This window comes from Podarcis raffonei, chromosome 2 (assembly GCF_027172205.1).
Source record: "Podarcis raffonei isolate rPodRaf1 chromosome 2, rPodRaf1.pri, whole genome shotgun sequence".
Taxonomy (NCBI): Eukaryota; Metazoa; Chordata; class Lepidosauria; order Squamata; family Lacertidae; genus Podarcis; species Podarcis raffonei.
The window spans coordinates 108,000,818-108,027,867 of record NC_070603.1 but is presented as its reverse complement, the minus strand read 5'-3'; the positions used below and the strand labels follow the sequence as shown (position 1 = coordinate 108,027,867).

The following is a 27,050-nucleotide window of genomic DNA, read 5'->3' as shown; positions in this document are numbered from 1 at the left end:
GGGCATTGTCTGGGGCGGGACGAGGCACCGCCCCTTCCAGGCTAGGCGAGGACGGAGCGGAGCGCAGAGAAGAGGGGTGGCTCCTTTGCCTTCGCCTCCGCCGCGTCCCGAGACGGCTTCCCCTAGTGGCTGCAGAGGGCGGGCGGGCGAGCACAGGAGCCCAGGAAAACTGCAGCTGGTGCTGCTGCCGCTCGGATTGCTTTCTCCACCCCTGGGTGGCAGGGCACCCATCGGGGAATGAGGCAGGTGCAAGGATGCGCGGACGGAACCGGCGTGGGAAAGTCGCCCGGGAGCACCCGCTTGGCATGCAGAAATGCGAACCCGGCGCGGGGAGGGCGAGACCGTGTCTTGGAGTTCCGCCGTCACTCCGTGGGTTCTTCCTTGCGGAATAGGAATCTCTCCTGCGGGAGGAGGGAAAGCGAGCTACTTTCGCTTTCCGCGCGTGCCCCTGCTTCCAGCATGCACGTGAGAAGGGGCCAGAAGCGAGCCCTGCAATCTCCAGCCTGGGTGTTGCTGCTGTTTGGGTTCCTCGCCTCATCGCCCTGCAGAGCCAGCCCAGGTATGTGAACTTCCTTTTTTAAATGAAATTTGGGAGATAGTTGCCTGGAAATAAGGAGTGCTTGGCATAGTATGCGAGCTTTGAAGTAGTGTTTCTGTGCTGTCACCTGTGGATTAAACCGAAACAAATGATTTTTTTAAAAAAAATCGCATTGCACTCGTTAATTGTATTTGTGGAATGCTCTACCCAGAGAAGCTCCAAGCGAAAACTTCCCTCTTCAACTTTTAATGTGCGTTTGTAGGAGGTTTAGATTATTGTTTTGTTTTGTTCTTGCTTCTGTTCAGTGCCAGATTTACGTATAAGCTAAACAATATATAGCTTAGGGCCCAACTCTCTTGGGGCCCCCAAAAAAATTAAAGGAAAAAAAACCTGGATGTACATTTCCAAAATATAAGATAAAAACAAATGAAATCTACATACAGCAACAGTGCTTTGTGTTGTGTGGGCTCCTGGGATGTAAGTAATGGGCCCCGCCTGCTAGCCTGCTCCCTAAAATATCACTGGTTTGCCCATTTCTATATACAGTGGTACCTCGGGTTACATACGTTTCAGGTTACATACACTTCAGGTTACACACTTCGCTAACCCAGAAACAGTGCTTCAGGTTAAGAACAGAACAAATTAAGTACTTAACCCGAGGTACCACTGTATAGGAAGCCAACATTCTGCATGGGCTGGTTGCATGGCAAAGGACAGCTGGACATATAAAGGGCACCATTACTTTCAATAGCTTAGGGCCTCATCAAACCTAAATCTGGCCCTGCTTCTGTTGTGTATTTTGTGATTTCATCTTGTGTTTCCACGTTGCCCTGAGATCTGTGGATGAAGGGTGGTATACAAACTTGAGAAATAATAAAATAAGAAATAATTGGCTTGCTAATGCCAGGATGCCAAGGTAAAATAAAATCCGGTTTGTGAATTACAGTTGTTAAAGTGCTGAATTATCACTGTATGTACTTGCCAGCATTTCATTCACCTCACTTTTTGATTTGGGAGCAGTGCTTGCTCCTTGGAGCCGTTTAGTTTGGAAGGAGGTTTAGGGGGTCTTGATGTTTGCCTTCTTTGGAGATTCACAAGTGGACTCTAGTGAAGGCAAAAAGAGACTCCGGATGCAGTTCTCAAAATGAGTAGGGCTGGCTTTCCAGTAGGGCCACCTTCTGTGGCAGATACTGGGGTGGCAGCAGTGGCAGACCCACAGCTGGCCGAGGCTGGTTCATTCGGGCAAATGGAGCAATGCCCCCGCCAACCTCAGCCAGCCAGTCAGCCACCTCCTGCCTGCCTCTGAGCTGGGGGTCAGCAGGGCTGGCTTTAGCAGATGCGGCGCCAGGGTGCAAATATCCGCCCAGAGTCCCCAAATTACCGCAGATAGTGTTGGGGTGGCCGTAGCTGTGCACTGCCAGCCATCTGGGGGGGCGCAACTCTCCCCCATGCCGCTGCAGGAGAGTGATCCCTGCAGAGGCTTGGGAGGAAAGATGCGCGCCTGCCACCCATAAACAGTGGTACCTCAGGTTACAGACACTTCAGGTTACAGACTCTGCTAACACAGAAATAGTACCTCAGGTTAAGAACTTTGCTTCAGAATGAGAACAGAAATCGTATGGCGGCAGCAGTGGGAGGCCCCATTAGCTAAAGTGGTGCTTCACGTCAAGAACAGTTTCAGGTTAAGAACGGACCTCCGGAACGAATTAAGTTCTTAACCCGAGGTACCACTGTAGTTGGCGGGGCGCAGCTGGCAGGCGTGCAGGGAAAGGGGAGGCCACCAGTAAAGCCGTGCAGCTCCCCCACTCGCTGGGGCGCCCCTGAGAGGCCAGCGCCCTGGCACCACGCACCACTAAACCCTGTGGGAAAGACGGCGCTGGAGGTCAGCTTCCTCCTCCGTAGCCGCAATGTTGCCTTCATGGGACTCGAAGGAGGATGTGGGGAAAACTGAAACTAGTTGGTTTCGCTTGTCATTGGATTTTCTCCAAACCATAGAAGAACAGCAAATCCTTTCAGGGTCCTTGTATTTTTGAACTAATCTAAATGTTAGTTCACGAAGTTTGGGGAAAATAACAATTTATATTAAGAAGCCCCCCCCCCAAAGTCCAAAGTAGAGTTGGAAGGGACCCCAAGGGTCTTCTAGTCCAAACCCCCTGCAATGCAGGAATCTCAGCTAAAGCATCCATGACAGATGGCCACCCAACCTCTGCTTAAAAACCTTCAAAGAAAGGAGAGTCCACAACCTCCTGAGGGAAGACCCTTCCACTGTCAAACAGCTCTTACTGTCAGAATGTTCTTTCTGATGTTTAGTCGGAATCTCCTTTCTTGTAACTTGAAGCCATTGGTTCGAGTCCTACCCTCCAGAGCACAGGTGGCTTTTCATGTGTGGTCTCTGGCTTCGAGGAAGCATCGTGCAAAGGAGACTTATCTAGAATGCGGAGCGTGATGTTGAGTAGAGATGTGGGGGAGGGGGGAGAGAACCTGGGGAAATTGGAGTGGTGGTGACGCAATTTACCTAAATAAATAAAATATGGGTCTTTGTCAGAACATAAGAAGGACCCTGCTGGATCAGAGCAATGGCCCATCTTGTCCAGCATCCTGTTCTTCTCACAGTAGCTGGCTGGATGCCTGGGGAAACCTGCAAGTGGCACAGGTTCAAATCCCCACGACAGGGTGAGCTCCTGTTGCTCGGTCCCTGCTCCTGCCAACCTAGCAGTTTGAAAGCACGCCAGTGCAAGTAGATAAATGGGTACCACTCCAGCAGGAAGGTAAATGGCATTTCCATACGCTCTGGCTTCCATCACGGTGTCCCAATGCGCCAGAAGCGGTTTAGTCCTGCTGGCCACATGACCTGGGAAGCTGTCTGTGGACAAATGCCGGCTCCCTTGGCCTGAAAGCGAGATGAGCGCCGCAACCCCAGAGTCGCCTTTGACCGGACTTAACCGTCCAGGGGTCCTTGACCTTTACCTACCCTCCAAGAATTTGCTCATCTAAGTGGACGACCATCGCTGCTCCCTGTGGGAACAAGTTCCGCGTCTTCATTATGTGGTGCGTGAAGTATTTTTTTAAATCGGTGCTGAATCTTCCAGTACAGTGGTACCTCGGGTTAAGTACTTACATCGTTCCGGAGGTCCGTACTTAACCTGAAACTGTTCTTAACCTGAAGCACCACTTTAGCTAATGGGGCCTCCTGCTGCTGCTGCGCCGCCGGAGCATGATTTCTGTTCTCATCCTGAACCAAAGTTCTTAACCAGAAGCACTATTTCTGGGTTAGCGGAGTCTGTAACCTGAAGCGTATGTAACCCGAGGTACCACTGTATTCGGCTTTGCTGGGTGTCCACAAGCTGCAGTGTTATGAAAGAGGGAGAAAATGTTTTTTTTTCCCCCATCCCCTTTCCCCCAAGATTATCAACTTTTATCAGGTCACATCTTAGTCACCTTTTCTCTAAACATAAGAAAAGTTCCAAAGGCTGTAGCCTATCCTCACAGGGGTAATGGTTCCTTACCTTCATCCGCTTTGGTTGCCCTTTTCTGAACCTTTTCCCACTCTACAATACGCTTCTTGAGGTGAGCTGACCAGAATTGTATGCCGTATTCCTAAATATGGCCACAACGTAAGATTTCTGTAATGGCTTTAGGATACAGTGTTACCTCGGGTTAAGTACTTAATTCGTTCCGGAGGTCCGTTCTTAACCTGAAACTCTTCTTAACCTGAAGCACCACTTTAGCTAATGGGGCCTCCTGGTGCCACCGCGCGATTTCTGTTCTTATCCTGAAGCAAAGTTCTTAACCTGAAGCAATATTTCTGGGTTAGTGGAGTGTGTAACCTGAAGCATCTGTAACCTGAAGCGTATGTAACCCGAGGTACCACTGTACTGGCAGTTTTATTTTCAATTCCTTTCTTCATGATCCCTAGCATGGAATTTACCTTTTTCACAGGCACAGCAACATCTCCATCAAGATGAACCCAAAGTCTTGTTCCTGTTCATTTCCTGGCTGTTCAGACCCCATGAGCATATATGTAAAGTTATGTATTTTTGCTCTGACATACCTCACTTTAACACTTGTTTACAGCGAATGGCATTTGCTGTTTCCCCACCCATTCACTCAGGAGGAGAGAGCCTTTTGGAGTTCTTCAGAATTTCTTTTTGTTCTAACAACCCTGAACAAGTTAGTACAGTGGTACCACGGGTTAAGAACATAATTTGTTCTGGAGGTCCGTTCTTAACCTGAAACTGTTCTTAACCTGAGTTACCACTTTAGCTAATGGGGCCTCCCGCTGCTGTCACGTGATTTCTGTTCTCATCCTGAAGCAAAGTTCTTAACCCAAGGTACTATTTCTGGGTTAGCGGAGCCTGTAACCTGAAGCGTCTGTAACCCGAGGTGTTGTTGTTATTGTTTAGTCGTTTAGTCGTGTCTGACTCTTCGTGACCCCATGGACTAGAGCACGCCAAGCACTTCTGTCCAAGGTACCACTGTAACCCGAGTGGTAACCCGAGGTACCACTGTATTATAAACAACAAACTTTGTGCCACAAGGAAATGATTATAGTCTTTTTAAGGTTCTACAATACTGTCGATCTTTTGAAAAGCAGCATTCTCAATGCTGGGTCGAGTCAACAACTTTTAAAGCATATTCTGCACCTGCCTATGTAACAACAGTTTCATGTGGTTAGCAGGTGCTAAACGTTTTGCTCCGTGCCAGGGAGATGTTTCACTTGGTGACATCTGTAGAGAATAGATATTTTGGCATCACAGACCACTGTTCAATGGAAAGGAATGGGCTGGTCTCTCTGTCTCTGTCAACTCAACAAAGGGAGACAATATAAGCACTATTATTCCATCTACAGAGGGGTTATAGGAGGGTTCCATCTCAGCTCCCGCAGTTCTGCAAGTTGCACTAAAACGAAACCGTTACTGTGGTTAATGTGGCAGTAAATGGTGGCTGTACCAAAAGTAGGTGTGGTAGTTCACAGGGTTTGCAGATAAACAAGGTCTAAATAAACTTCACGCAGCACATCTCTTTAACGCAAGGATGCAAGAATTTTAAACTGTATCAAAATACAGTCTCTAGCTGATAGCCAACGTGCAATAATAGCCAGATAACCTATCACCTGTTTGCTAATAGCCTGGAGTTTTTCCCTCCATACTCGTAGAAGCATTGTTTAGAGTATAGAATGTTGATCATTGTTTTGTTCATTTCTAGGGAGTCTAGTTCTCTCCTTTTTTAGTTCTATAGGTTTAAGGAGTTTTTTAGATCCTGTTTGTTTGTAGCGTGATGAGAGGACTGTGATGTCTTGTTCTATTTTGCTAACTTTTGAGGAGGTTTGTTTTTTAAGGGATGTTTTCTCTTTTATGCAAGCTCCTCTAGTGACCACTTTCATTGCATCCCATAGGAGGGGAGTTGTTATATTGTCTACATTGTTTTCCTTGAAGTAGTTTTGGAGAGTTTTTGTGAGACTCTCTAATTTGTTTATTTGTGGTTAGGATGGGACTGAAGGAACATGATGGGTTGGTTTGCGTTCCCTATCCTATTTTAAGGGTAACTTCTACTGGGGCGTGGTCTGTGATTTTAAGGTTACCTTTCTTGCTTTTAAAACATTTCCGTGCACACACGCAATGCATTATCTCATAGGAGCAAATATATTCTTGTCCATTGCCTTGCAACAAACAAAAGCTGCAATTCTGCATTTACTTGGTGGAACGGAGAGAACCAGTGGGATACCTCTGGAAATAGGAAGGGCAGGGAAGGACGTACTGGGCTCTCTGTGTGTGTGTGTGGCTCTGTATGGCAAAGGGGGCATAGATTTCAGCAAGTTAGACATCCGCAAAGCAGCAGATTTGTCCACAGAATTGTTTTGGGTGGTGATACTGGGCCCCAAGAGTCATTTAGTGCTAGGGGTGCTTCTGTTCAAACTGCTGAGTGAGATCTTGAGAAGAGGAGTGAAATCAAGGAAGCTCCCAAAAAAGGAAATGTTCCAAGTCGTGCGTGACACAAACTGCCTGCCTATGTTTTCCAGTCATGACAAAGAGGCAAAATTTCTAGGTACCCTAAACAACTGTGCCCTAGAATGGTTGGAAAACGTGGCGACCCTGGATTTAGTCTTCAGCGGCACCCAGGACCTGGTGCAAGATGTAAGTGTTGCTGAGCCAGTTGGGAAAAGTTACGGTAGTGTTACTAAATTAAATACACATGTCAATGGCCAATTGCCAAGAACGCAGTCACATTTGATTTAAAAACAGGAAACGTCGCCACAATGATGTGGTTGCATTTCAGCTTCCTTTTTACCAGTCAGGAAGGCTAAATCACTCTCAAGTGCTTGGGTATTTTTTGTTCTTGTTTTTAAACCCAATATTAGAAGCTGGGGAGCCACCAAATTCTAATTGTATTACAATAAAAGAAGCAATAAAAGACAGTTTAAAAACGATAGGGAGATTTTATGTGGACATGCATTGGACCAGCTGGACAAAACTCATGGATCACTGTTGGTCTGTGGACCACAGTACGGGAACCCCTGATCTAGATGATAGGCAATTTCCAATGTTAGTCATATTCAGAATAGAGCCATTGCTTTAAGTCAGTTGGTTTCAGTGTGTCTTCTTGGAATAAGATTAAAATTGGTGTCACCTGAAGGTATTGACAAATGGTTGCAGTCCAGTGTTTGCTGTGTTGGGGCCTTTTCATATCTGATATTTGCTGGGGATTTCAGCAAGAATATACAGTTGCAACATCGGTCTGTCTAGCATAGAACGTAGGAATGCAGGAGCAGAGCAGGCAAGCAAAGCACTGTTTTGGTGCTCCTGTGCTTGTAATTTAAAGCTTCCTGTTTTCAGGTCCTGTCTGTTGTACTGCTTGCCGTTGTTAGTAATAGCTGGTGTTGTTATTATTATTGTTTAAGTTTATACTCAAAGCTTCAAAGGAGCTGAGGGTGGCAAACACCAAGCAATAAAAGAATAAAACATATTTTAAAAAATTCCCATGCAGATGCAGACTGGGCATGATCTCTACATAAAAGGCTTGATGGAAGAGGAAGGTTTTCCTTGAGCTCCAAAAAGACAGCAGAAGTGATGTTTGTTTAGTGATGCTAAACGGCCTCAGCCCAGAATACCTGAAGGAGCGTCTCCACCCCCATCGGTCAGCCCAGACACTGACGTCTAGCTCCGAGGGCCTTCTGGCGGTTCCCTCATTGCAAAAAGAGAGAGTGGCTGGGGAAACCTAGCCAGATGGTTGGGGTATTATTAATAATAATAACATCATCACCATCATCATCATTATTATTTTGCTTGTCTTTAATGGGGAATTTCAATCCAAATTCATTCTTTCATGGGGTGGGGGAGGCTATGCAGGCTTTCCTCTCACCCCCCCCTTTTCAATAACAAAACAATGCTATTTTGCTATTAAATGTAAATGAAAAAATAATGCAAGGCAATCATTAATCAAAGTTCTGCCTTCTTGGGAACAGAAGCTACCATTGGAGCCATTAGAGAAAGCTATTCAGTGGGATAACCATGAGGGCTATTCATTAATCCCTTAACAATGAACCACCAGGAGAAATAAAATAGGCAGAACCTGCAAACAGGAAGCTTTTAATTAACAGTTCACAGGAAGGTTGACGGATAAGGTTTATTTATGAGCAATGGCTATGGAAGATAGACTTGCCTTCTTGTGATTATATGTAAGAAAGAAATGGTGACAGCCGGTGGGAGGCTTTTTAGGGTTGCAAACAGCAGTGTGGTTTGGCCGAGCTGTGGAGCAACTTTACCAACACGAGAGTGGCTGTGGCTGATTTGGTGGGAGGTGTGTGTGTAGAGCAGGGCAGTGGCTGTGTGGACACATTGGGAGGAGTGCAGTATTTGCATCTGCCCCTCCTCACCCTTGCCACCCACCTGCCCTGCCCAGATTAGCTGCAGAGACGCAGATGTTGGAGGGATAGCTCTGTCCCACCTGCTGTGTCTGGCGGGGGGCTTTCCTGGTCATTCTCCTAAGTGGGACCGCCCCGGGCTGTCTTGAGAGCCAGTGTGGTGTAGTGGTTAAGAGCGGTAGTCTCGTAATCTGGGGAACCGGGTTCGCGTCTCCGCTCCTCCACATGCAGCTGCTGGGTGACCTTGGGCTAGTCACACTTCTTTGAGATCTCTCAGCCCCACTCACCTCACAGAGTGTTTGTTGTGGGGGAGGAAGGGAAAGGAGATGGTTAGCCGCTTTGAGACTCCTTCGGGTAGTGATAAAGCGGGATATCAAATCCAAACTCTCTTTTCCCCTGATGCGATCACCAGCCGAAATTCTCTCCTCAACTATTAACATTAAAGGCAGAGGAGCCCTGCCGCTCCGGAGCAATTGGCCACCTGATTTCTTTCTTGTACGTCAAGCTGCTGTGAAGGGTGCAGGAGTGGGACATAGATGTTTCCTCTTGCCTATTATTCATAGAATCAGAAGAGTTGGAAGGGACCCTGACCATCATCTAGTCCAACCCCCTGCAATGCAGCTGTCCCATACGGGGATCGAACCCACGGCCTTGGTGTCATCAGCACCATGCTCTAACCAACTGAGCCACCCAGACTTTATTTATCTACTCTTCCCCCACCAGCCTCCCTTCCTCTCCCAGAAACACCCCATGTCCTCCGCCTGCTTCAGACGGTGGTGTTCCACAATGCCAGTGACACTGACATCGAGGGCGCTTCCTTTCTGGGAGACGTGGCGGTCGTTTCGTTGGATACCCGCACCTGGAAGTTCAAGTTCCTCCAGCCTTGGGGCGTAAGCGGCCTCACGCCTGAAGAGTGGGACCTTCTGCTGAAGATTATCAAAGGCTACTTCCTAGGCTTCGTACAAACCATCAACAAAATGGTCGTGTTTCTCAAAGGCAGCTGTAAGTATCACCACTGGTTCTGTTCTTCTAGGAGTGCTGTGTCTCCTTGGTGGAGAGATAATCTAAATCAGGGGTAGTCAACCTAAGGCCCGGAGGCCGGATGCGGCCCAGTCACCTTCTAAATCCAGCCCGCGAACAGTCCAGGAATCAACGTGTTTTTACATGAGCAGAATGTGTCCTTTTATTTAAAACGCATCTCTGGGTTATTTGTGGGGCCTGCCTGGTGTTTTTACATGAGTAGAATGTGTCCTTTTATTTAAAATGCATCTCTGGGTTATTTGCGGGGCATAGGAATTCGTTCAAATTTTTTTAAAAAAATATGGTCTGAGGGACAGTGGACCGGCCTACGGCTGAAAAAGGTTGCTGACCCCTGATCTAAATGGCTTGGGCCCCTCAGCCTCTACTGGGCTGTGTGTGACAGGAGATTCCTCTGTTATCTGATTTTCCCCCAGCCCCATATTCTCAGGTTTGGTCCTGCTCTCTGTGTTTATAGAGTTGCATTGTGGGTATTTCTAGGTCAGGGACTGGGCTGCGGAGGAATGGTGGAGACCGCCTCCCCAGCCTGACCCTTCCAGAGAAGAAGAAGACAGTTCAGAATTACAACAGGGGTTTGAGGGAGATCACAGCTCAGAGGCAGATGAGGGGGAAAGTGGGAAATAATGGGAGAGGAGGAAGAGGAAGAATCGCCAGGGGGAGACAGCTGACGGACACAGTGTCTTTAGAAAGCATTCCAGAACCCGGCGAACCTTGAAAGTAGGAGAGCGAAGAGCTCAAAGGCAGAGGGCACTTCTCAGCGTGTTTAGCAGCTTAATGCTGCGGCTCCAGCTCCGCCTCCTCCTCAGTCGTCGTCGTCCCGCAGCGAGTCAACGGGATCGTCTTCTGCTGCCAAGGAAGTATTTCCCGAGCTTCCGGGTTCGGGGGGAGTGTGCGATATTTTACTTTGCTTTTGCTGGTCTTTTAAATTTTGGATAGTGGCTTCACTTATTTGTCTTTATTTTGTCAGGCTGGGTATCGGAGCTATTTGAATTGCCTTGCCCATCTGCTTTAAATTGATTAGAGTGCTTATCCTTGAACTTCCCCTCCCACCATATCTCCCGGTTAGCCGTTGCAGCACCACTAGATAACACAACGGCGTGTGCGCGTAAATGCACCGTGTTTCATTGCTCTCCGACCTAGGGACGGTCACCGTGTGTGCGCGCGCGCACGTGTGTGTGTGCGTGCGTTGGGGCTTCTCAGCGCTCCTGCGACCTTCAGAACGACACTCTGTGTGTCTGCGGGTATTTTCAGAGTAGCTGCAGCGGCGGGTCTGTTTAAAAAACTCGGCTGCTAGGCAACGCCGTCAGCGAGCTCCTCTTGGGTGGGTTTTGTTGGGGAGCTAACTGCCCCCTGCACGGCCGTGGCTTCGTCACTGGATGTGAGTGTGTGTTTTTTGGGTCTATTATTTCAGTTATTAAACGGAGTATCAGGAGCGCAGTAAAATAAAGTCCTTGCTGGCTTGGCTTGGCTCCGTATTTTGTATTTTGCTGTTACAGCTGCTTTAAGTTCGAATGTGCGTGTGTGAGGAGCGACCGCTCTCTTCCCCGCCAGTAATTTATACAGCGCCCCTCCGATCTTACCTCCGATACCCTGTGTGTGTGTGTGAGTGTGTCTGCTGAGTGATCTTCTTTCCCGCTCGATTTCCGGGCTAGCTGCCTGCCCCAACCCGGGTAAAAAGCATTTGTCAGTCTTTATATTACTTTTACGGGGTTCTACGGCCAAGACTGCTGCCCTTTCCCCCGGGAATTAGCCCATAGAGCCTGTTAAAATGCGGCGTGATAAGAGTGCTTCTTTAAGCCTGGAAACCCCCACCCACTCACTCCGACATGCTGGGATAGTATTCACGAGCTCTTAAGGTGGAATTACATTACTGCTCTGCATGTGGGCTGTGGGTGGCTGTTTAACTGGGCAGCGGAAAGGCAACCTTTTGCTGCAAACGCCTTCCCTGGAGGCTTTGTTGCAGCACGTGGGCTGCGTCCTGCGGGATTTAAAAGGCTTCGTTACCTCCCGGTGCCCTCAGGACGCTTTGGACTACAACTCCCATCAGCCTGAGGGAACACAGATTTGTTTAATTTTTTTTTTTTAACCCATCCAAGTTGGTGGTCATCACTCCATTTTGTGGGAGCCTACTCCATAATTTAATAATGCACTATGTGGAATTTATGGGAATTGGGGGGGGGGTAGAGAGGGCAAGGGGCTTGCAGGGTGACCCCAACCCCTGCAAATGTGGGGGTTAAATTCATGGGAGTTGGGAGTGCAGTAACATTGGGAGAGCTGAGAGCCCCCACAACCCCTGCCTTAGAGGCTCAACCATTTCTGTACATCTTTAGCAGAAGCTCCCACCCGAACTAGTATCCCCGTCTTTTGGGAGCAGGGAATAATTTGCGGTGGGAAGCCTCCAGATCTTTCAGCTGATGTAACATATCAGAAGAAGAAGCAAGGTTTTGTTCATTTTACTTCAAAATATTTATATACCACTGGATTGGGGGCTTTGGGGGGGGGAACCCTCATACAATAAAATAACATAAAAAATAAAAGCTGCAGAGAAAGGTCCTGTCTCTTTACCTTCTAAGGACTCCCCTCCCATTTCTTTTATACCCCCAATAACTCATTTCAACACCCAGATCCTTTCGTTGTGCAGTCCTTGATCTTTTGTGAGTCCACGTCCAACGGCACGACGAGGGGCTTCTACGACGCTGCCTTAGAAGGAGAATCCATTGTCACCTTCAGTGCAGATAACGGCAGCTGGGTTGCTCTGCAGGAGAATGCGATGGCTGCCTATGTTCAACAGACCCTGAACGGTGACAAGGGCACAGTTGCAACTCTACAGATCCTTCTGCTGGGCCAGTGCATCAGAGCTCACAACACCTTCCTTGAGACCGGAAAGGAGGCTGTGCAGAGGCAGGGTGAGATTGGAAACTAGCAATTTATTTACTTCCTTTTTCTTTTTACTCCAAGCAACAAAGGGCAGCACACGTTCTCCCCCCAGAGATAAATGAGGAAAAACTCACAGGCGCTACTCTTCCCAATTGCACAGACTGGAAACTTCCCACTCTTGGGCTAATAATCCACTTTCAAGGGGCTCTGTGGTTTTGAGCAAGAACTCCTGCAATTGGTCCTGCTGCTCATGCATATTTGATCTGAGTTAAACTTTGGCCCTTAGATCATGTCACAGCAGAAGGATGTGTCAGAAGTGGGATTTGAATCCACACCCCCATTCGGAGACCAGAACACCCAAGAGGTGGGAAGGAATCAACCTTGAGTCTGGTGCCTTAGACCACTTGGCCATCCTGACAGGCAGGGACACCGGTGGCGCTGTGGTCTAAACCCTCTTGGACTTGCCGATCGGAAGGTCTGGGGTTCGAATCCCCGCAATGGAGTGAGCTCCCGTTGCTCTGTCCGGGCTCCTGCCAACCTAGCAGTTCGAAAGCACACCAGTGCAAGTAGATAAATAGGTACCGCTGCAGCGGGAATGTAAACAGTGTTTCTATGCGCTCTGGCTTCCGTCACGGTATCCCGTTGTGCCAGAAGCAGTTTAGTCTTGCTGGCCACATGACCCGGAAAGCTATCTGGGGACAAACACCGGAAAGCGAGATGAGCGCCACAACGCCACACTCGCCTTTGACTGGACTTAACCCTCCAGGGGTCCTTGACCTCACCTTTTACCTTTACAGCAGAAGCTAGAGCAGGGCTACTTCAGTTACCTTGATGAGGTCCTAAAACAAGTGTCGGGAAACCTGTGGCGCTCCTGACGTTCCTGAACTACATCTCCCACCGCCACTTGCCATTGTTATTGTTGCTAGCTGGGGCTGATGGGAATTGTAGTCCAGGAAAACAGGCCCCAAGGTTCCCCACTCCTCTTCTGAAGCCTCTAAGCTAATAGTTGGAACTAGTTCTTTGAAAGAGCAATCCCTGCACCATTTGCTATGCTCTGCCTCTACAGTCCGAGGCAGTAATGCTCTGACTTTGAATCCCAGTTGCTGCAAGCCACAAGCCAGGCAGGTGGAAAGCACTATTGTGCTCAAATCCTGCTTTCGGGTTGCCCCACAGGCATCTGTTGGCCACTGTGAGAACAGGATACAGGGCTAAACCAGCAGGCTGTTCTTGTTTGGAGAAACAGGAAGAGAGACTGCCACCTTACCTGTTCTTGACCACACACACACACACCCCACCTCAAATGACCCCAAATGTAACGACACATAAAAAGCATAACCTCCTACACAGCTGAGTCTACTTGCGACTCTTCTGTACACAAGAAGACGGAGCTGACTGCATGCAGCAGTCTCAAATGGGTGCCGCATATTGGAGATTCATTCCCCGTGTCTGCAGTCATGGGATTGTTATCACATGACGGTGTATGTTTTCATTCCACAGAGTGGGAAGTGACAGAGACAGGATGTTTGTGTTACTGTGTTCCGTGAAGTGGGACTATTGTCCTTTGTTTTCTCTCTTTGCTGTCTGATGCTAGAGAGAGAGGGAGCCATGTTGCAGTGCTCTGTGTGTGTTTATATGTAAGGAAAGTAGATTAGCCAAAATGCTGAGTTGCTGAGGTCTGTTACGCAAGCTGCGAAGACTCTGAGGATCCCTGAGTGTGCCGATGTCTCCAAGGCATCAGTCGCTGTGATGTTCGGGCAGAAGAAAGCTTTTGAAGCTCCCGAACGATCGACCAGGAGGGAGAGAACATGCCAGTTGGGCATGTGTCTCTACCAGGGTCTTACTTGAGAGTAGGACAACTCCTGACACCGCACACCCAGTGCTTGTGCAAATCATCTCAGATTCTGGGAGGCTCAGGCCAGAGCATAGCGTGATATGGCTTTGTAAGCATATGTAACTTGCGTTCTGCTCTCTCAGTGTCGCCAGACTATCAGGTCTTCACCCACAAGACCCCGCCGGCCCCCGACTCTTTGCTCCTGGTTTGCCGAGTCACCGGATTCTACCCACGACCCATCAACGTCTCCTGGCTGCAGGATGACAAAGAGCTGCCCAGCTCAGACTTCAACTCCACCGAGATACTGCCTAACCACGACCTGACTTACCAGATCAGGAGTACTCTGGTTATTAAGTCAGCAGATGAGCACAGTTACGCTTGCAGGGTGCAGCACATCAGCCTGGGGGTGAAAATCATCCCTTGGGGTAGGTACTTTGGGTACAGAAAAATATTGCACGTCTCTGTTAGGAAGAGGGTAGCACGCATTAGCTACTGCTTTATTTTTGAATGCCAAGGGATGGCAGCGATAATTCCCACACCACATTGTTGTAAACAAAATTTGCCCTTTTCCCTTATGGGGTATCCAAGAGCCCATATAGAGTCCTTACATAGGTTCCCTATTGGTAGGAGAAAATAACAGAGGCCAACCAGAGAATATTGAGAAGCAAAGCAGCTAGTAAGCCTGATCTTTATTAAAGCTGTTGCAACAGGGTGCTCCCCTCACACGCAGGAGAGAGGAGGAACCCAGAACAATGGCGTGCAAGGCCTTATAAAGACTTTTGAAATTGCTACCCTGTAGATCAAGACCACCCCCAGAAACATCATACATACATCACAGAAGGGCTGTAACCTAAGACCACCCCCCAGATACATCATACCTACATCACAAAAAAGGCGGTCTAAAACAGAAGTTTTGAATGTTGTTTTTCTCCTGTCCTTGTTTATCTCTGCCTGGCAGGTTACTTGATTGGATTTCCTGGAGAGCCTGGCTAGTCTTTTGTAATGATAAATACTTAGTTCCTGGGCCAGGTCACAGGCTCACACCCTATTCATATCTTAAATGTGCCCTTAAGACAGGATTTGTGAGGAAAGAGACATTGGGAGTTTTCCCACTTTGATCTTGGAGAGAAAACATTTACTCAGTTTGGGAATCAAAATGGTTCCAGGTCGGTCTTTCTGTGCTGATCTATGTATGTACGTGCTTGGTTGGTACACTTATGAACATTACCATATATCTAAGACCATAAAATTCCTATCACAATATCCCCTTGCTAGTCTTTATTCTGTTAAAATTGTTTCTGGGGTTAGCTGAAACTTCACCAAAATGAGAAGTTATTTTGAAAGAAAAAGAAAATTCCTATCTTGCCTACTGAGCCAACTTGTTTACTGAGCCAGCCTGCAAAGATTACAGTATCTCGAGCCTGCCACTGAAGGGCAGACAATTGCAGAAACCTCGCCTTTTTTGTTGACTCTTGAACCTCGCCAGGACGATTATGAAATATGAAGCGCTATTTCTGCTGTTTGGTTACATAACATGATTGGTTACTGCGTGCACTTCATAGGTATTTTCAGCTCTCCCCAGCAACAACTTTAACCAACCAAAGTGAAGGTTTCACCACAGTTGGTTGGGATTTGTGGTTGGAGAGAGGATTAGTACATACATATAATTTATTTACATATTTTAGTTCATGCAATGCATGCACCGCTTGATTACAAACAAACAAACAAACAAACAAAGCCCACCTCTCAAAGTGATTTGCAAAAAACCGAAAACAATTATTACTGTTGTTACTATTATAATTTACTTACATCTCACCTTTTCCCCAAACCAGGATGTAAGGCAGCTTACACAAATTAAAACAGAACAAGTAAAATGCAGAAAGCTAAAAACATAGAAAAGGTCATCATTAAAGGTTAATTAAATTCTAAAATATTTAAAGCAATGTGAAAAACAGATCTATTAAAACACAAACAATAAAAACAGTGCAGCACTATTAAAAGTTCTTTCCTTAAATATCTGTTAAATCCCAAAGGTCTGTTGGAACAGGAAAATCTTTTTCCAAATTATTTTTATTGATTTTCCAAATTATTACAAATCCAACCATATTACTTACATTTAATACAGTTTCTTGAAATCAGGTTTCCCGCTCCAGTTGCAAACATATGTTGATCGTTTTCTCCTATAGCTGCATCATTTATTTCGTGTCCAGTTGTCATATTTCACTCGCAGTTACATCATTACAGCTGAATGCTTTTCCCTCATTACAAACAGCGCCTCTGTTACATCTTATAAGTATAAAATCCATTTCATGTGTGTAGTCCTTCATGTACAATGGTGTTTCAGACCTGGCGGGCTGGTGTGGAGGACTCCCTGATCCTGAATGGGGTAACTGTGACTCTGAAGGACCAGGTGCTCAGCCTGGGAGTCATTTTAGACTCACAGCTGTCCGTGGAGGCGCAGGTCAATTCTATGTCCAGGGCGGCTGTTTACCAGCTCCACCTGGTACGCAGGCTGAGACCCTACCTGCCCGCAGACTGCCTCGCCAGAGTGGTGCATGCTCTAGTTATCTCCCACTTGGACTACTGCAATGCGCTCTACGTGGGGCTACCTTTGAAGGTCACCCGGAAACTGCAAGTAATCCAGAATGCGGCAGCTAGACAGGTGACTGGGAGTGCCCGCCGAGACCACATAACACCGGTTTTGAAAGACCTACATTGGCTCCCAGTATGTTTCCGAGCACAGTTCAAAGTGTTGGTGCTGACCTTTAAAGCCCTAAACAGCCTCGGCCCAGTATACCTGAAGGAGCCTCTCCACCCCCATCATTCCGCCTGGATACTGAGGTTTTTAATATTCGGTTGGAAGCTGCCCAGAGTGGCTGGGGAAACCCAGCCAGATGGGCGGGGTATAAATAATAAATTATTACTATTATTATAATTCTCTTCCATTGTTCAGTTCATTGCAGTGCTTATCTGGATGGTACAAGGTCCCATTCCATTTCCTTCCCCTGTTCACCAACTAGAGTATGCGCTGCAGCCATAAATAACTCACAGAATACATGTCCAGTCTTCACCATTAAAAGTTCTTCCTCTGCACACAGTTAAAAACAAAATATTTTCTCAAATTTAGCCTCTTGCCAGATCTATTTGGCAGCCGTTCATTCTTGGTTTTTTTATTCACTTTTTCCAATCAGTACAAACACCAAACTAAAAAGACATGTACACCAAAAAACCATAATAACAATAACAACACAAATCGACAATACAAAGTTCAAAAACCGGAACACCTACTTCCGGTTTTGCAGCATTCAGGTTCCAAGTTGTTCGTGAACTAAGCTGTTCGAAAACCAAGGTACCACTGTACCTTCAAAGAACCAAGCCCCGTCCTTTTGGCAGCTGATTGATTGCAGCCCATTGGCATATGTTGGTTCAGGAGCATCTCTTGACTGACACCAACATTCCAGATTCCAGCACAAATCATGCCAGAGACATAGGCTCATCCATGGCAGGGACACACTCCCAGGTCGCACCCGTTCTGCCTTTCAAGTTGGCAGACACAGGCTTGAGCGGCACAGCGGGATGCAGTGAACTCCCCAGACCCCACTGGGGAACATTGGCAGGATGTGCCCTCATAAATCCGGGTTTTCCCCTGCCTGAACCTCCTCGCTGCCCACGGAGGGCAACCGCCATTGACTTGTGACGCAAGCTGGAGACCTGGAACAAGAAAGTCTTCACCTGCTGGTGGAAGGATAGCAAAGAGGCAGTGTTATGTACTGAAGTTCTCACCCTGGGCCAGCAGGGGGATACTGTAGATAGTTTTCACTCAGGTCCACATATGCATACGCTGCCGCAGAGTAGGTATTCAACACTAGACTGTGTTCAGTTAGACTCAGCTTGGTTGTAGGGTGGAGACATCGGAGTGACTTGTTGTGGGTCTCCTCTCTCTCTCTAATCCTGTCGCCTTTTCTTTTCTTGTCTACTGTGTTCCCCAGACGGCAGAGGAAACAAGGCTGCGCTAAATGTAGGGATTGCTGTTGCTTTAATAGCTGTAGTCGCAATTGTGGCAGGTGTAGTAATTTGCCGGCAGAGGAGACGTAGGTAAGTTTTCCTCTATCCCCTTTTCAAATGTTTGCGATTTACAAAGAGCGGGACGGAAGTGAGGGCTATCGCTAGCTCTGTGGCTTTCGGGGGAGATTCCCAGAGTTTCCTTTGCTTTTTGCCTATTGCATTTATTTATTTATTTCATTTGTTACCCGCACCTTTTCCTCCAAGGAGCCGAAGGTGGCATACATGGTTCTTCCATAGCTGTCAACTTTTCCCTTTGCTTGCGAGGAATCCTATTCGGAATAAGGGAATTTCCCTTAAAAAAGGGGAAGCGTTGACAGCTATGGGTTCTTCCCCCTCCTCATTTAATCCCCACACCAACCCTGTGAGGTAGGTTAGACTGAGAGGCAGCGCTGTGGCCAAGAGTCAACCAGCAGCGAGATTGATGGCTGAGTGGGGATTTGAACCCGGCTCTCCAAATTCCCTAGTCACACTCTAGCCACTGTAAACACACTGGCTCTTTACTTTGGATCCAAAACTAGTGCTGGTAATGGTATTTGCAGGTAGGGGGCAGAGAAAGAATAACACACACACACACACACACACACACACACACACCGCCAAGTTGTAGCTCATCAGCTGCACAGATGAAAGAGCAGCCAAACTCAGAGAGCCATCTGAAAGTTACACCGTTGTTTGTTTGTTTGAATTTATATACCGCCCTAGACCCGGAGGTCTCAGGGCAGTTCACAGAAAAGATCACAATATATAAAATCAAAATAAGAACAATAACCCAATGACACCCCCCCAAAAAAGAGCCACATTTTAAAAGGGTATAGGATATCCATCAGGTCAACCAAAGACCTGGTTAAAAAGGAACATTTTTGCCCGGTGCCTAAAGGTGTGTAGGGACGCGGGTGGCGCTGTGGGTAAAAGCCTCAGTGCCTAGGGCTTGCCGATCGAAAGGTCGGCGGTTCGAATCCCCGCGGCGGGGTGCGCTCCCGTTGCTCGGTCCCAGCGCCTGCCAACCTAGCAGTTCGAAAGCACCTCCGGGTGCAAGTAGATAAATAGGGACCGCTTTCTAGCGGGAAGGTAAACGGCGTTTCCGTGTGCAGCTCTGGCTCGCCAGAGCAGCGATGTCACGCTGGCCACGTGACCCGGAAGTGTCTCCGGACAGCGCTGGCCCCTGGCCTCTTAAGTGAGATGGGCGCACAACCCCAGAGTCTGTCAAGACTGGCCCGTACGGGCAGGGGTACCTTTACCTTTACCTTTAAAGGTGTGTAGTGAAGGCACCAGGCGAACTTCTCTGGGGAGAGCATTCCACAGGCGGGGAGCCACTGCAGAGAAGGCCCTGTTCTCGTGTTGCCACCCTCCAGACCTTTTGAGGAGGAGGCACACGAAGGAGGGCCTCAGAAGATGATCTCAGGGTCCGGGTAGGTTCATATGGAAAGAGGTGATCCTTGAGGTATTGCGGTCCCGAGCCATTTAAGGCTTTACAAGTCAAAACCAGCACTTTGAATTGGGCCTGGAAACTAATTGGTAGCCAGTGCAGTTGGACCAGGATCAGTGTAATATGCTTAAACCATCTTGCTCCGGTGAGCAACCTGGCCGCTGAATTCTGCACTTCTGCTGAAGTTTCCAAACTGTCTTCAGAGGCAGCCCTACATATAACGCATTGCAGTAATCTCACATTGAAGTTACTATTAGCAGCTGGGCAGTCCGTCAGCAAAAAGCTGTCTAGCCTCTGGCCACTCCAACGAAGCCATCACTAAGAAGCGCCCAGGACACGGTTAGGATGAGGGAGCAGAAATATGAGGACAGAAATCTGGCCTGATTCTCAGTAGGTCACAGAGCAAGTAAGTTCCAATGTGCTTGCAAATCACTGGGCCTTTGCCATATAACAAATTGCAAGCACTCAATTTCAGTGGTGAAACGTCAGCTACTAAGGTTGCTGAGCTGTGACTCCAGGGTTCCTGCAAGCAGGAAGTTGAGTGTGTCACTTGGTGTTTGTGGGGGGTGAGTACTGGTTAGTGTCGAATGTCTGAACCATGCATTTAAATCTCACTGCTTTCTCCAAATAATCATGGGAAGTCTACTTAGTTCAGGGTGCAGGGAATTATAGCTCTGTGATGGTAAACTACAGTTCCCATGATTTTTTTTGCCTGTGCGATGGGAAGAGCCATGCCTCCTAAAGTGTTAGGAGAACTGGGTTCGAATCCCTGCTCAGCCATGAAGTTTTTGGGTGACCTTGGGCCAGTTGCCATCTCTCAGCCTAACCTACTTCACAGGGCTTTTGTGTGGTTAAAACGGGAGGAGGCAAATCACAATAATAAATTTTTATTTATACCCCGCCCTTCCCGGTTCAACAACTGGGCTCAGGGCGGCTAACAACAAATTTAAAACACTTAATTGTAAAAGCAGCATAAAACACAGTATAAAAACATGAATAACAATAAAATTCAAAATTCAGAAATCAATTTAGGGCAAATAAGCATTAGATAATCCCCAGGGCTAGCTGGCTGAATTGGTCCTACTTGGGCCAGCGAGGAGGCCAGGGGAGAATTAGCTGTGGGGTCTCAGAGCGGGTAATCTTCATAAAAGGGGAGGGGGAGGGAAGAGAAAGGAAGGGAAAGAAAAGATCAGGCTGAATTCAAATTTAAGGCCAGGTGGAATAGCTCTGTCTTACAGGCCCGACGGAAGGAGGTTAAATCCTGAAGGGCCCTAGTCTCATGGGACAGAGCATTCCACCAGGTCGGGGCCATCACTGAAAAGGCCCTGGCCCTGGTGGAGGATAGTCTGACTTCCTTAGGGCCCGGGACCTCTAAACTATGGTTATTCATGGACCTTAAGGTCCTCTGCGGGGCATACCAGGAGAGACGGTCCCGTAAAAAAGAACCACGGACGCTGCCTTGAGCTCCTTGAAGGAAAGGCAGGATAAAAATGTAGTGTGCCAATGAACAGGCCCAGATTTCTCCTCAGGATGAGTGACTCTCCCCACAGAGTCTGAACACCACAGTCGTGGTCTTTTCCTAAAAGGACATTATACCAATTTTAATTGGTTTCGGTAGGCAGTGGCAAAATTGGGTGGCAAACGCTAATCTTTACAGCACAGGGTGGCTAAATTCTAGATTACAACTTGCAGAGATTATTTCAAAGATTTCTGTGTTTAGAGCAGCTGAAGCTCATGCAGATTGAGCCGTAAATTCATTCATCACAAACTTGGGGGTCACGCCCCTTTCATCCATGTACATCTCTGATTGGCTTTGTTTTGAGAAGTGAATCAGAAAAGGAAGTTTAAGAGAGTTGGAGCCACTGCCAAAATCAAGGTTTGCTTGTGAATACCAGAGCGGGGAGGGGGTGGTGTTGCCTTCACTCGCAATTTGTGGTTTTACCCAAAGCAGCAGGCCAGCCATTGTGAGGAAGGGAGACGCTGGCCTTTGGATGATATAATAATAATAATAATAATAATAATAATAATTTATTATTTATACCCCGTCCATCTGGCTGGGTTTCCAACAGAAACAGGGCGGCTTCCAACAGAATATTTAAATACAATAACCTATTAAACATTAAAAGCTTCCCTAAACAGGGCTGCCTTCAGATGTCTTCTAAAAGTTTGGTAGTTATTTTTCTCTTTGACATTTGGTAGGAGGGTGTTCCATAGGGCGGGCGCCACTACCGAGAAGGGCCTCTGCCTGGTTCCCTGTAACTTGGCTTCTCATAGCGAGGGAACCGCCAGAAGGCCCTCGGCGCTCGACCTCAGTGATGTCAGGATGTCAGGATAACAGCCTAGTGCTTCTTTCCAGGAACAAGCCACTTAATTTTCTCTTCTTGTTCCAGGAGCTATGAAGGCATCCGCTCAGCGGAAGGAACATCACCAGTTGGAAGCTGAGGAAAAAAGAAAACCTTGCAGAACAGCACAGATGCTGTCACTATCAACATACAAACGCTTCCGCTATAGAGGTGGCAAACTCTGGAGAAAGACTGCTTGGAGCCTTGGAGGGATGTTGGCAGTGATTGGACTCGAACTCCCAGCAACTCCAACCAGTACAGAGGGCACCAGGTTGGCAAAGCCTGGCATAAGGCAGCATCGTCTTTTCGGCACAATTAGTCTTGCTGTAACGGCGAAATTATAACTTAAGGTTATGTGATTGCATCAAAGCAGTATATAAATGCTTTAAAATAAGTTGATGAATTTGTGCTCAGTGTGAGGTGCCAACATTTTGTTACAGGGCCGGTTTAAGACTTTTTTCTTCGCCCAGGAATTTGATGGATTTTGGGTCAACTGAGCAGAGGTGGCATGTGAGTATTGCTGTAGGTTGCAGAATCCTGCCTCTCGCCACGTGGTGGAATATAATGTTTTCTGTATAAGTTTTTAAAACTTAATTGTGAACCACTTAGACTGCCTTATGTCAAGCAGCTAACAAATTAATTAGTAGTAATACTAATACAGTATTTATTTTCTATGAACTAACTAGTCCATGAGAGCTTATGCTACCATAGATTTTACGGGTAAGAAATTATCTTAATGACATTTTGTTGTTTTGCTGTGGCAGATGCAGTTTCCAGAGGGCCATTTTGCAATTTTTGCAGCAGCTTATAAGCTTCCGACAAATTTACATTTGACACTGTGAACAATTCAGATGTATTTTTTTAATAATAATTTTTATTACAATTTTTGTTTTACAATTTCAAATAAACATTTTACTAACTTTGAAATATCCAGCGACTTCCCTTCTTCTCTTTCCATGGTTCGTTTCACATATCACACATCCCTGCATATATTACTATTACTATAACCATTTCAAATCAATTTTCCACTTTTACAGCCATCAAAAATTATTTACTCTGTTGAATTTATCTTAATGCCACCAGCATTTTCAGCTGTACACAGTTATTTTCCATATATTCAATAAATGCTTTCCAATCTTCTTTAAACTATGTTCTTCTTGCTCTCTTATTCCATATGTTAAATCTGTCAACTTAAGTTGCCCTCGCTCACTTTCCATTTTGGGGCTAACAAAACACGGGCCGCAATTGTTGCGTACATGAATAACCTTTCCTGGCACCTGGAACTTTCATTCTGGTTTATCCCCAGTAAAAAGGACTCTGGTTTTTTTTTGGGGGGGGGGTAATTTTGAGAAAATGTAAATAAAATATTTTAAACACTTGTATTTTCATCATTTAAAAAAAAATCTGTTTGAAGTACTATGGTGTTGGGTGCCCTAAATGTTTCTAGGCAGTTTTAAAAATATATATTTTTAAAATTGTACTGTTTTAACACCCGATGTTTGCCATGCTGGGATCCTTAAGGAGGAAGGGCAGGGCACAAAATTTAATAAATAAATAAAGCTCATTTTTTTAAAAGGTTTTTTTTAAAAAAGGAGTTGGCATTCTATTCACACCATGTGTTTTAAGTACCATGATACCATTTTACACTGTCATGGTTTCCCCCAAAGAATTCTGGGAGCTGTAGTCTGTTGAGGGTTTCCTAGCAACAATGAGCACCCTTATTTCCCTCACAGAACTGCAGTAGTCACAACGGTTTAATAATCAATTCCTGAATCGGGAGGAAAGGGAAGGTTGTATTTTTTAAAAAAGTAAAAGTGGAAGGATATTTTTAATAGAAAGAAGGAAAGAAAGAAAGAAAACCTATCCAGGAGTGAAAGTTATCACCTATCACAGCACATTTTCTTATGCCAAGCTATGATAATTACGACTCAATGATTTGCCAGTCAGAGCAATGTGGTCCCATCTTCTACAATTCTCAGAAGGGTTTAACAGTCAATCCCTCTTCCTAGGGAATTATGGGAATTGTAGGTTTATGAGGGGAACGGACACCCCTTAGCAACTCACAGCACCCTTAACAAACTACAGTTTCTCAAGATTCTTTGCGAGAAGCTATGGCTGTCTTCAAAGTGGTATGATACCACTTTAAACTTACAGTGCAGACGGCCCCTTTTTGTCGCAGAGCAGTCGCCTATGGCATTTTCTTACGAACGTGAAGTTTCTGATGAGCGATGAGGGGCGATTTTTGGCTGAAGCTTCTCCCACAGTCGGGACAAACATATGGTTTCTCTCCCGTGTGGGTTCTAATATGCTGCGTAAGAATTGAGCTCACCCTAAAGCTCCGCTCACAGTCGGGACATTTATACGGTTTTTCTCCCGTGTGGATTCTCTGGTGTTTACTAAGGGTGGAAAGGATAGTAAAGCCTTTCCCACAATCGGGGCACTGGAAGGGCCTCTCTCCTGTGTGAATTCTCTGGTGCACGTTGAGATGGGAGCTCCGGTTGAAGCTTTTCCCGCATTCCGCGCACAAAAAAGGCTTCTCGGACGTGTGGACTCTCTGATGTTCAATAAGGCTCGAACTCACAGTGAAACTTTTCCCACAGTCGGGGCATTCGTAAGGTTTCTCTCCCGTGTGGCTTCTCTGATGCGTCACAAAGTTTGAGCTCTGACTGAAGCTTTTCCCACACTCGCCACAGACGTACGGTTTCTCCCCAGTGTGAACCCGGTGGTGTTTAATGAGGTCTGCTTTGTAACTGAAACCCTTCTCACACACAGGGCATTTGAAGGGCTTTTCTTCCATGTGGATTTTTCTGTGTCGGCTCAGAGTGGAGCTGGCACCGTACCTTTTCCCACATTCGGGGCACTTGTACGGCTTTTCTCCAGTGTGGATTCTCTGATGAGTGCTGAGGTTCTTGCTGTGAGTGAAACATTTCCCACACTCCAGGCATCTGTACAGTTCGGCTTGATGTTCGAAAGGATCTGAGCGGCCCAGGAAGCTTTCCCCAAAATTGGGGCATTGAAATAATTTCTCTCCCATGTGATGCTGCAGGCGAGTTTATTCTCCAGTTGTGTCTCCTGAGCCCCAAAAAATGATAAAGAGTCCCTGCTTTGCACGTTTCTCGACAAGGGGTAAAATTGAAGCTTCAGGCTGAACGATGTATTCAAAGTCAAAATATTTTGAAGCTGACTTTGCTGTATGATGGATGATTAAATTGTGTTCTGATCAGTAATATTCCCTAGTCAGATCTGTCTGTTTACTTAGCTGGAGTTACCCTCATTCAAGCCCTTCACTTTTATTCTTCTGCACAGGAAATGGATGACATACCAGATGCCAAAAGGAGATAAGTAAGAGGTCCATCACGTTCTCCCCTTCATTCTGCCAAGACAGAGAGTTCAATATTATTATTATTAATTGTCCAAAATATTTGGAGGACACTGGGTTTGGGGCTATAGCTAATGCACGTTTACTCAGAAATAAGCCCCACTGAGCTCAATGGGTCTGGCTCCTAGATAAGTCTATATAGGATTGCAGCCTAAGCCTATGGATACATGCTAATGAAAATGTATATTCTTCCAGTTTACCCCCTGCTTTTATTTCCCTTCCCTTCTTCCTTGTGCGGAATTTCAAATTGTCCTCTAGAATTTGTAAAGTACCATGCTCATTGTGGGGCAACCAGTCTCATATAACCAACATGTTTAAGTCTACTTAACACATGAAGGGGTTAAGACCATAGAGTAAGCTGTCCTGCCAGGCTCAGCCTAGGTCGCTCCCCCTCACTTTGGGAGGAAGGTAATCACGCCCTATTGTACTTCAGTCTACTTGGGAAGTAGGAGCTGGTTGCTCCAGCTCAGAGTGCATGGCTCTCACTGGCCAACCTTGAGTTCCTATACCAATAATGTAGGAACTTTCACCACTAACTTTCAAATCCAAGGAAGTTTTACTGCCTGTGCAACTTTTTTTGGAATGCTGTATGGAAAAGCACATGAATCTGGCCTTGGGAGAGTTTATAAGTAAACCATTTTTAACTTACCAAATGTGTGGTCTTTTTCTATGTTAGGGGAAGAGGGGGACTTTGAAAGGTCTAACAGCATATATTTCCACACTTTGCTGCAATTTTTGTGATTTTAAATCTCTACTGGGGTTCTCTCACCAAAGAGTACTTACCCCAAACTTGGATCTTGGCAACCAATACTTATCCTTTATTTATTTTTTCCCTTGAATCCATAATTATCTATTATAGTGTTTCCCAGACTTTCTCCCCTACGGACCACTTGGATATTGCTGAAGGTCTTATGGTGGCCGATTTAAGGATTTTTCTGCCTTTTGCACTACATGCAATATCCTTTTTAACTATCTTTTAATTGCTGCTTTTACTTCTTGAAGTTTATAAGTTGCTCCACAAAAAGCAGGGCATGCATTTAAAACATAAATAATTTTAATATATATCGGAAAGGCTACAGGCTGCCTAACCTTGCCACAGCTTCGTGGAAAAGACTCTGCTCCAAATCTTTGCAAGCGCCCAGTTCTTTACTTCCTGGTTTTACTTCCTTGCTTCTCTAAAACACCTGCTGTCCTTTGGGAAAATGCAGTTCCCTTAATATATATATATATTCTCTGCAGGCTGAGAACTGCAGGTAGGGTGTGACAGCCGTGGGAGATGGCCATTTGTCCCTTACCTTCTTATTCCCACTCTGATCCCAAAGACAAACAGCGGAAGCAGCAGCGCTTTTAATCTCCTGGGAAAGAAGCCTCACCTTGGCTAGCCTCACAAGGGACCTCTGCCTCTCCAGTGCCAGGGAAACCGGAAACTTGCAAGGAAGAAGATGAGCAAATTCCTTGATCCGGAAGCTCAAAAGATCTTCGCTTTGCTCTCTCCCTCTTCTTATTTCCCAGCAAGTCAATCCGATCTCATATAGAGCCCTCTGCTGGCTAAGGCCGGCCATGTGTATTGAAAGCGGTGGGTGGGCGCGGTCAGGGAAATGGTACGAGTTGAAAGGGACCCCCAAGAGTCAAAATTTATTATTGTTGTTCCGCCTGGCCTTTGGTTTGGACTCAGTCTGACCCTTATGTTTCC

General features: G+C 46.5%; 2 protein-coding genes and 2 non-coding genes across 7 annotated transcripts; 1 reads left to right on the top strand and 3 right to left on the bottom strand.

The window, feature by feature from the left end:
- Positions 1-41: 41 nt before the first annotated feature.
- LOC128408910 (antigen-presenting glycoprotein CD1d-like) lies at positions 42-22,907 on the top strand. Of its 3 annotated transcripts, XM_053378962.1 has the most exons (6): positions 51-559; positions 9,123-9,401; positions 12,062-12,343; positions 14,289-14,570; positions 18,135-18,240; positions 22,027-22,187. In XM_053378962.1, exons 1-6 carry the CDS (start codon positions 238-240, stop codon positions 22,076-22,078), a joined length of 1,323 nt encoding a protein of 440 aa, XP_053234937.1. In that variant the 5' UTR covers positions 51-237; the 3' UTR covers positions 22,079-22,187. The 3 variants fall into 3 exon arrangements, with proteins under 3 accessions (XP_053234938.1, XP_053234936.1, XP_053234937.1); XM_053378961.1 differs by lacking the exon at positions 18,135-18,240 and having other exon boundaries at positions 48-559; positions 22,027-22,907; XM_053378963.1 differs by lacking the exons at positions 12,062-12,343; positions 18,135-18,240 and having other exon boundaries at positions 42-559; positions 22,027-22,907.
- On the bottom strand, positions 9,022-9,095 carry TRNAI-GAU (transfer RNA isoleucine (anticodon GAU)). Its single transcript has one exon. It is a non-coding gene; the product is annotated as a tRNA-Ile (tRNA).
- Positions 12,623-12,732, bottom strand: TRNAL-CAA (transfer RNA leucine (anticodon CAA)). Its single transcript has 2 exons — positions 12,695-12,732; positions 12,623-12,668 (listed from the first exon to the last, which is right to left on the bottom strand). It is a non-coding gene; the product is annotated as a tRNA-Leu (tRNA).
- LOC128408946 (zinc finger protein 572-like) lies at positions 22,833-26,830 on the bottom strand. 2 transcript variants are annotated; one of them, XM_053379032.1, is made up of 2 exons: positions 26,731-26,830; positions 22,833-25,351 (listed from the first exon to the last, which is right to left on the bottom strand). In XM_053379032.1, exon 2 carries the CDS (start codon positions 25,010-25,012, stop codon positions 24,167-24,169), a length of 846 nt encoding a protein of 281 aa, XP_053235007.1. In that variant the 5' UTR covers positions 25,013-25,351; positions 26,731-26,830; the 3' UTR covers positions 22,833-24,166. The 2 variants fall into 2 exon arrangements, with proteins under 2 accessions (XP_053235007.1, XP_053235006.1); XM_053379031.1 differs by having other exon boundaries at positions 26,653-26,810.
- Positions 26,831-27,050: the final 220 nt, after the last annotated feature.

What these genes read in the sequence shown, in the direction of transcription:
- LOC128408946 (XM_053379032.1), bottom strand. Translation starts at nt 25,012, where the DNA reads ATGGGAGAGAAATTATTTCAATGCCCCAATTTTGGGGAAAGCTTCCTG.
- LOC128408910 (XM_053378961.1), top strand. Translation starts at nt 238, where the DNA reads ATGAGGCAGGTGCAAGGATGCGCGGACGGAACCGGCGTGGGAAAGTCG. An exon ending in GCCCTGCAGAGCCAGCCCAG is followed by an intron (nt 560 to 9,122) that starts GTATGTGAACTT and finishes TTCCCCCACCAG; the next exon opens with CCTCCCTTCCTCTCCCAGAA. An exon ending in CGTGTTTCTCAAAGGCAGCT is followed by an intron (nt 9,402 to 12,061) that starts GTAAGTATCACC and finishes TTCAACACCCAG; the next exon opens with ATCCTTTCGTTGTGCAGTCC.